At 54.2% G+C, this 9,717-nt stretch overlaps 1 protein-coding gene across 1 annotated transcript in view; it reads right to left on the bottom strand.

Moving 5' to 3' along the window:
- Window positions 1-4,805: 4,805 nt before the first annotated feature.
- LOC102867411 (optic atrophy 3 protein-like) overlaps window positions 4,806-9,717 on the bottom strand; it is a 62,356-nt gene continuing 57,444 nt past the window's right edge. The window contains exon 2 of the mRNA XM_006901270.1: window positions 4,806-5,242. Within this exon, the coding sequence (XP_006901332.1) occupies window positions 4,806-5,242 (437 nt within the window). The remainder of the gene's footprint in view (window positions 5,243-9,717) is intronic.

Below are 9,717 nucleotides of genomic sequence, written 5' to 3' on the forward strand. Positions count from 1 at the left end.
CTCCATGACCACCCCCGATCCACACGGCCCTCCATGACCACCGGACCTACATGGCCCTCCATGACCACCGGACCTACACGGCCCTCCATGACCACGCTGCTGCCCTGCAGGCCATCTCAGCGGGTCCCTCCTTCCACGGCCCTCCATGACCACCCCTGATCTACACGGCCCTCCATGACCACCCCCGATCTACACGGCCCTCCATGACCACCCCCGATCTACACGGCCCTCCATGACCACCGGACCTACACGGCCCTCCATGATCACCCACGATCCGCACGGCCCTCCATGACCACCCCCGATCTACACGGCCCTCCATGACCACCCCCGATCTACACGGCCCTCCATGACCACCCCCGATCCACACGGCCCTCCATGACCACCCCCGATCTACATCAGCCATCTCCCTGCTCCTACCTCAGAGCCCCTCACTGAGTCACCTGTCTCCACTGTCCATCTCCTGCACTGAATGGCACCTCTATGACAACCTGACCTGTCCTGTTGGGGCTGCATGAGCTTTGAGTTGCTCTAGAATGGAGCCAGGTACATAGCAGGTGCTCAAACCTGTCAGTGAACAGGTAGACGACACCCACCTGGAACCTCCTTGGGGCATGCCTCCCCCACCTTGTTGACTGCAGCCCCAGGGAATGGGAACGGGGGCCCAGGCTTGGTTACAGGGTGTCACAGTGGCCGGTTCAGGGACGGCCTGAGCCCAGCTGGGCCAATGCAGCAGGCTGCCAACTGGGTGAAATCCATTTCTCCTGGTGACTCTGAGCATCCTTGATAATGCTAGGCACTGGCCTGCCAGGACGAGCGCCTGGGATGGCAGGACCATGCGCAGGGGGTGGTGGGAGGGCACGAGCCTCCTCGATCCATCTGTCTCCGGTCAATGACAAAGGGTTCTGCTCTCGACCCCCGAAGTCCTGAGTCACTCAGGGTAGGAGGCTGGATTCAGGCCTACCTCCTTGTGCCAAATGTCGCAACGGGCCTGTGTGAGTGTCTGTGGATGTGGCTGTGTCAGTGTTTGGAACTGATGGCAGAGACTTGTGTGTGGTGTGTGTGTGTGTGCCTCTGGACTGTGAGGCCCGAGGACACGGTCAGGCTGCCCCGGTCCCCTCCACTCCATGCTCATAGTGGGCTACTCTGTCGAAGTTTGTTGAATGAAAAGAACTGAGGACATTATTCTAATGTGAATAAGGGCTTTTTTTTTTTAAAAATGTCAATGAACATCTACACAGATTTTGGAATTCCATTCATTCATTGTTGCACTTTTCTCCCCGCCCACCCCACATATAAGGGCTTTTTTTTTAAAAAAAAAGGTTTTTTTATTCTTAGATGCTTGTGATTTTTAGTTAAGGCTTTTTAAAATTTGAACAAACACGTGCACAAACTTGAAGACTGCCAGACTCATTCTTACAAATTTATTATGGCCCCTCCCCAAATCGCTAGTGTACACAAACTGGCGACTAGGCCCAGGGACAGTGACCCATCCCCAGGTCGCCATGAACGCTGAGAAGGCTTGTTCTACGCCCCACGCCCCCCTTCACCCAACCACAGTGGGTGGGGCTGTGCCTCAGGGTCCCCCAAGGACTGGCCATGTGTGAGGACACGGCGAGGCTGAGTTTGAAGTCTGGGATGTGTGCAGAGGGGAGGAAGGATGGGTCTGGCCCAGACCACCAGCCTCACATCCCACCTCTGTGGTGTCGCCGCTGCAGGTGTAGCCTGGTGCCAGGGGCTTCCACCCTGTGCCTCAGTTTCCTCATCAGAGTCAGGTAGGGATTGTGCAAAGCACCTAGAACTGTGCCTGGCACCAGCCAGAGCTCAATCAGCTGGAGCCTTTTTTTTTAAATTATTATCGGCTGGAGCCATTTGTAGACAGACGAGCGAGGGGTTGAGGGCTGGGATGTCACAGCTCCCGACCTTCACAGCTGTGCATGGACATCAGGCACTGGGCCTGGCCCCGCGTCTTGTACTGGCCTCTCTGCCGCCTCCCTCCCCTTATCATTTAGCCATCTCTTCCCTCTTCTAGAAGGTCCTTTCAGGACTTCTCAACTCTATGGCTTTCTATGTGGGCAGGTGTTGTGTCCGGGTAATTTTTAACCACAGAGCGTAAAGTGAAGGGAAAGGAAATGGGAGAAGTCTCCTTCCTGGGAATCTGGTTCGCTCTAGGATCTCCAGCACAGAGGATGAAGCTGTTTGCTTCTTAAGAGACCTCTGGCCTCCCAAACCCTGAGGGACACTGTGTGTGTGTCAGAGGGTCTACTGCTTGGATCAAGTGGGTGGCAGTAGGTGGGTGGGTCAGCTGCTGCTCCCTCCTAACTCGATTCTTTCTCAGGGGAGTCCTAGTAGCACTATGGTTAAGGCATTCATTCCGCTGTGGCCCAAAAGAGAAGTGGTTTAAACTCCCCACCCGCTCCAAAGGAGGCAGATGTGCCAGTGTGCTTCTGTGACAGTGACACCCCTGGAGGCTCTGTGGGGCCATTCTGCTCTGGGAGAGGGTCGCTGGGAGGTGGGATTCACTCAGCAGCTTCAGGCAGAGCTTCTGGGGTGGCGGGGAGGGGCTCTGGGAGGAGGCTTCTGGATGCCCTGCACTTTTGTGTGGGGGGCACCTCCCCACTCCACATCCTCACTCCTGCCTAAGGTAGCAATCCTCGGGCACCAGAAGCCAAGGATAATCTGGGCTCCTGCCAGCTGCTCTTCCTGGGACCTGACTCTCTGCTCCTACCATGTCCCCACCCAGGAGGAAGGGGTCAGGGCCCGTCCCCCATCAGCTGGGGGCCTTGGGCACATCTCTCTACGCCCAGAACCTTAGTTTCCTCACCTGGGAGAGGGCTCACAGGATCACTCTGTGTCCTGGCCCCAACATGATCCTCCCAGAATCTCTGCTAATTATAAGCCTTGTGCCCATTAAAAAAACACAACAAAACCAAAAAACAAAAACTGGTTAAACACACTTTTTATCAATTCCAACTTATGGTGATGAACCTCTATCTAGTTTCTGAGCTGCAAATCTTAACCAAATCAACTTTGTCCTGCAGAGCAGCTGGTGGGCATGAAACGCTGACCTTCGGGCAAACAGCCCAATACGTAATGTTACATCACTGGGGCTCCCACTGTGGAGACCCACGGAAGGACGTGTTCTCAGATACACCCTCAAGATGACTTCTTCACCCCAGGTTCCTTCAATTCAGAAACATCCACATCTGCAAATAGAACTCAGCCTGGGTGGGGCGGCCCCCACCCAGCCTAGAATCCTGGGCGGGATGCCAGGCGGGGAGGAAGCGGATCTGGCAAGTGGACCGACTAGTCCGTTTCCAATGTGGGAATATCTTTTTTGGGGTCGGAAGTATAATGAGTTGAACGTCGGCCCCAGAAAACATCTGTCCCTGTCCCAAGTCCCAGAACCTGTATGACCCTCCTTGAAAAAGGGTCTCTGACATAGGTGTGGTGAGGTGGGCGCCTGGGTTTAGAATGGACCTAAAGCCACTGAAGCATCCTGGTGGCGCAGGGGTTAGCCATTCGGCTGCTAACCCAAAAGTGGGCAGTTTGAAGCGGACAGCCTCTCCTTGGGAGAAAGACAAGGCAGCTGCTTCTGTACGGGGCAACCTGGAAACCCCATGGGCAAGTGGGTCCACGCTGCCCTTCAGGGTCACTGAGTGGACTTGACAGGGTGGGTTTAAGGTTGGTGACAAGTGTTCACCAGACACTGGGGGGAGGGGGGCAGGGCTTGACACAAGCAGCCACCAGCAGAGACATACGCTTAGAAACCACAAAGGTCTCCCCTAGAGCATCCAGAGGGGCCCTAGAACTGGAGAGGCAAAATCCCTGCTGTTCTAAGTCACCAAGTCTGGGGTGATGTGGTGGGCAGCCCTCCCTCTTGACACGAATACCAGAGGGCTGAGGACGGGTTGGGGGGGCCTGGGTACAAGCTACAAAGGGGGACCATTCAGAGCCTTGAGGGGAGGGTGTGGGCACAGGGATCAACCTAGCTGGCTGTAAAGAGGAGGGGAGGCCTTCTACTTCACATATGGGGGGGGGTGGCAGTTCGAGAGGCCAGCCGAGGAAGAAGAGGGGAGAGGACATCAGGAAGCGAAAGGCCAAGTGGCTCTGGAGAACGTACCAGGGGCTGAGAGGAAACCCAGATGTGGGGGGATGAGGTCTCCACGGGCTCAAATTTTCCAACTGAGGGAAGGGATGTTTAGGGAGAGGCGGGCTCTGGCCTGGACTGAAGAGCTGGGAGAGGCAGTCTATGGGCCAGGTTAGGGAAGAAGACCTACAGCTCAGAGGATGGATAGTGGGTATGGACAGAGGCTGCTGCCCAGCAGGGGGCCACTTCAGATGAGGAGACAGCACTTAAAGAGAAAGAAGTTTCTTACAACAGTGTGTGCACTGGGCCACAGGAGAGGCCGCTCTGTGGTAGTGGAGCCGTCCCAGGGAAAGGGAACCCCGTCCCAGAGCAGTCCCGCTCATGCCAACGAGGGCACACTAACTTAACAGACTGGCGGCTGACAGCGCTCCATTCCAGGCTACGGCTCTCTCTCCCCAAAGAGGATCCTGTGGGCTGGACCTCACAGGTCTAGTAGTTTGGCGTGGGGTGGATCATTCAGCCAGACGTAGGCAACACGTCTTCCTCGGCTGGTCTCAGTGGAAGGTACCACTGGTCTGGTCATCAGGGAGATGGCTGAATGTCCAGTTGGGTCAGCACCAGTCTAAGATGGGGGTTTCGGCGAGGCCAGTGCCAGCGAGGTGTGGAGACGGTTTTGTGGGGTGCCCAGCACAGGTCCAAGTCCAGGACCCGGTGTCCCCTACTTCTCCCGCATGGCTTCGGCTTGGGTGCTAGGTGCTGCCCGGGTGGCCGAGGACTTCTGTGCGGAGGGAGGTCCGTCGGGGGCGCAGAGCTGGGCCTGCACTTCCTGCAGCTGTACCTGCAGCTCCTCCAGAGCGCTCGGCGAGGGCAGGGCCTGGACCTGCGTCTGCAGGGCATCCAGGGCGAGGGCCAGGCGGCCCACCTCGTCCAGCAGCGAGTTCCAGGCTGCGCGCTGCTCCTCCTCCTTGTTGCGCTGTTGCGACTGGTGGCGCCAGTACTCCAGCACCAGGCAGCCACCGCCCACAATGAAGATGGTGGCCTCGCCCAGCAGCTCGGCGCCCAGCTCGGCCGCAGCCTCCTCGTTCAGCGGCTTGATGGCTGTGCCCCGGAAGCCCATGATGCGCATCTTGGTCCGCATCTCCACCCAGTGGTACACTGCGGGGGAAGACAGAGGTCAGGACACGCTTGGGGAGACCCGCTGCAAGCCTCCCCCCCAGCCCCCTCCCCCGTGCCTCAGTCTGCCCGTCAGATCAATGGGAACTCAGCGGCTACAATCACCAGGCCCCTTAAAACAAGACCTGCACTTGGCTCCACCCAGTGAATGCCAAGCAAGTCACGAGTCTGGGGTGGTCCCAAAGGGGTCTGAAAAGCACCCCGAAGATCCTAGCAGACAGCCAGGGATGAGAAAGCCTGTGCCGAGGGAAGGCACTCAGACCAGGGCCAAGGAGTCCTGGGCAGCTAAGTGCACAGAAGGTGCAGATTCAATGCCCGAGTCTCTGCTCCCCTTCAGCGCGCCACCACCCTGCCATCACCTGAAGGCCGACCAGCTCCTCACCTCTGTCCTACTCCCGCCCCCACACCCCTCACCTCCTGTCACCCCGCTTCCACCCCCCTCCCACGTGCCCAGGTGAAAAGCCCTCATGGCTTAGTGCTTAGAGGACTGCTAACAGAAAGCTTGGCAGTTCAAACCCACCAGCTGCTCTGTGGGAGAAAGGTGAGCATCCCTCGTGTAAAGATTTACATCTTGGAAGCCCAGTGGAGGGTCTAATCAATGGTGGCGGGGTTTGTTCCTTCCGATAGGCGTCCTGATGGCACAGTAGGTTAAACGTCGTGCTAACTGACAGGTCGGCAGTTCCAACCCACCACCAGCAGCTCTGTAGGGGAGAGATGGGGCGGTCTCCTCCAGTGATTAGAATCCACATCCCCAGGATACCTCTAAGATTGACATGTGTGTGCTGTGCCGTGATCTTCTCGGCATCTGAGAGCCTGGGTCCTAGACGTACACTGGCCTTCCACTGAGTTTAAGGACACTACTACTGTCACAGGGCTGAGGCTTCCCATCCCAGGACGTGCTTCTCTCTCCACTTCCTTGGTCTTTTGTTGTCCATTAAGGTTTCATTGTTTCCAGAGTCCAGGTCTTACACTTGGTTACATGTATCATCATTCCTAGGTAGGGGTGCTTTTTGGACGTTCCTGTGAATGGCATCCTAATTCCATTCTGTATTTGATTAGGTTGCTATGCAGAAAAGGAGCCCTGGTGGGGTAAATGGAGCCATGAAGGAGGCTGGAGGGCAGCATGCTCCACGGGAGAAAGCCAGGTGGTCTCCTCCCGTTTAGATTTACAATCTTGGAAAGTGATGGGGGGAGGGTGCCTCCGTGAGTCGGCATGGACCTGCCAGCAGTGAGCTTGGTGTTTCCATTTACAGAAACGTAACTGAGCTGTGCAAACGACTTGATACTCAGGACTTCAGCAATCTCACTTCTTCTTTTTTCCCCCTTTTTAATGCAATGTAATTCATATACAATACAGTGTACAAACACCAAGTGCAGAGCTTGAGAATTTTAATGCATGTACCTTCCACCTAGATCAGTGGTAGCTGGGTGATGTCAGTGGTTAAGCGTTCATACTAGCAGAAGAGAATTTAGAAGAGGCGTGGCCTCTTCACTGCTGATGTCAAATGGATCCTCGGTGAAAGTAAAGAATATGAGAACGTCTACTTATGCTTTATGGACTATGCAAGGGCATTTGTGTGGATCATAAACTTTGGCTGACACTGTGAAGAATGGGACTCACAGAACACTTACTTAGGCTCATGTGACACCTATACCTAGATCAAGAGGCTGTTGTGCAAACTGAGCAAGGGAATACAGCGTGGTTTAAACTTAAGGAGTGCACCAAGGTTGTATTCTCTCTCCATACTAACTCAATCTGTCTGCTGAGCAAATTATTCAAGAAGTTGGACACTATGAAGGAGAATGTGGCATCAAGATTGGAGGAAGACTCATCAATAACCTGTGTTACGTAGATGACACAGTCTTGCTTGCTGAAAGTGAGGAGGATGTGAAGCACTTGTTGCAGAAGATCAAAGAATGCAGTACTCAATATAGATTGCATCTCAAGGTCAAGAAATAGTTCTTCACACTGGACTGATACATGGCAACATCATGATGGAAAAAAGATAGAAACTATCAACAACTTCCTCTTACTCGGATCCATAATCAACACCCTTGGTACCGGCAGTCAGGAAATCAGGACATGTATTGCACTGGGAAATTCTGCAATTAGGGACCTCTCCAGATTAATGCTATCAGTCAACTACTGATCCTTCTTCTCTGTTCCCATATAGTCTTTGCAATCACTTGCTATTTATCAGAGAGCTGGACAATGACTATGGATGATACAAGGAGAACTGATGCCTTTGAGCTGTGGTGTTGGAGAGGAGTACTGAATAAAGCATGGACTGCTAGGAGAACAAACAGGTTTGTCCTAGAGAGTGTGAAGCTGGGCTGCTCCTTCGAGGCAAGGATTCTGAAGCTTTGTCTGACATACTTTGGACATGTTGTAAGGAGGGACTGGTCCTTGGAGAGGGACGTCATGCTTGGGAGGGTGGAGGGACAGCACAGGAGAGGAAGACCCTCAATGAGATGGATTGATTCAGTGACTGGGGTAATGGGGGTAGGTGTATTGGAGATGGTGAGATTGGCACAGGATAGAGCAGAGTTTAGGGCTGTTGTGCTATGAGTCGCAGGCAACTCGACGACACATAACAACAACAATGCTAACAGTTTGAGGACTAAGGTATGTCTGATTCAGGCCATGTCTTTCTTATCACTTGCTGTGCATCTGAGAGCTGGGCAATGAATAAAGAGGACAGAAGAAGAATGGATGCCTTTGAGCTGTGGTGATGGAGAAATGTACTGAACATTCGAGAGACTGCCAAAAGAACTGTGTCTTAGAGAAAGTGCAGTCAGAGTGCTCCTTGGAGGCAGAGATGATAAAGCTTTGCCTCACACGCTTTGGGCATGTTGCTAGGAGAGGCTATTCCTTGGAGAGGGATGTGATGCTCAGAAAGACAGAGGGTCAGCAAAGAAGAGGAAGACCTTCAACCAGGTGGACTGACACGGTGACTGCCGCAATGGGTTCTAGTGTGTCAGGAAGCATGAGGCTGGCACAGGACAGGACAGGGTTCAGATCTGCTGTTCATAGAGTCATTATGAGTCATATTTGACTTGATGGCACCTATTAACAAAAACAACAACTAGCTGAAAGGCTGGTGGCTCAGCTCCTCCAAGAGACACCTTGGAAGACAGGCCTGGGGCTCTGCTTCTGAAAGGGAACGGCTTTGAAGAGTTTGTGGAGCAGCCGTTCTCAGTACATGCAGGATTTCCATGAGCCGGACTTCATGGTAAGCACCACCACCACTCAAGGAGCTCTGGTGGCCTACAGAGTGAAGAGTTGCACTGCCAACCTAAAGGCAGAAGGTTCAAATCCACCAGGTGCTTTGTGGAAGAAAGACTGGAAATCTCTTTGAGAATTATAGCCTCTGAAAACCCACTAGAGGGTCAGCTATGAGTTGGTTCTGAATTGATGACAATCAGCTTTGGATTGAACACCACTATCATGCCTGATTCAAGCCACGGCATTTTCAATTGCTTCCTAAACATCTGAAAGGTTGATAATAAGGATGGCAGCACAATCAGTGCCTTAGAATTTTAGTGAAGAATACGGAATATCCCATGGACTGCGAAAAGAGCAAACAAATCTATCTTGGAGGAAACACAGCCAGGCTGCTCCTTGGAGGCAAGGAGGGTGTTAGGAAGGGCGAGTCCTTGGGAAAAGACAACGTGTTGAGACAGACAGAGGATCGGAGAGGGAGAGAGGACCCTCAACAGACCGATTGACACAGAGACTGTAACAACGGGCTCGAGGAGCAAGGACTGTGAGCATGGCGCAAGATCGGGCAAGGTTTCCATCCTGTTCAGAAGCCGCTGGGAGCTGTCTACTTGATGGCACACAACAACAAGAACACCATCACCTAGATTAAGATGGAGAGCGGTCCCAGTATCCCGCTGACTGAACGTGACATGGGATTTATGGCTTTATTCTCGGTCTGCATCGACCACAACTTGATGAAGACTTCCCCAGGTGTGAAACTGCTGGTCCCTTCACCCAGAAGACAGCCAGAGTTGGGAAAGTAGCGTGGGGAGGTGGGGACAGTAGCCTGGGCAGGTGGGGACAGTAGCCTGGGGAGGTGGGGACAGTGGCCTGGGCAGGTGGAAACAGTAGACTGAGCAGGTGGGGACAGTAGCCTGGGCAGGTGGGGACAGTGGCCTGGGCAGGTGGGGACAGTAGCCTGGGCAGGTGGGGACAATAGCCTGGCGAGATGGGGACAGTGGCCTGGGGAGGTGGGGACAGTGGCCTGGGCAGGTGGAGACAGTAGCCTGGTGAGATGGGGACAGTGGCCTGGGGAGGTGGGGACAGTGGCCTGGGCAGGTGGGGACAGTGGCCTAGGGAGGTGGGGACAGTAGCCTGAGCAGGTGGGGACAGTAGTCTGGGGAGATGGGGACAGTAGCCTGGGCAGGTGGGGACAGTGGCCTGGGGAGGTGGGGACAGTGGCCTGGGGAGGTGG

This window comes from Elephantulus edwardii, unplaced genomic scaffold (genome assembly GCF_000299155.1).
Source record: "Elephantulus edwardii isolate Elephantulus edwardi_28Jun2011 unplaced genomic scaffold, EleEdw1.0 scaffold00315, whole genome shotgun sequence".
Classification (NCBI taxonomy): Eukaryota; Metazoa; Chordata; class Mammalia; order Macroscelidea; family Macroscelididae; genus Elephantulus; species Elephantulus edwardii.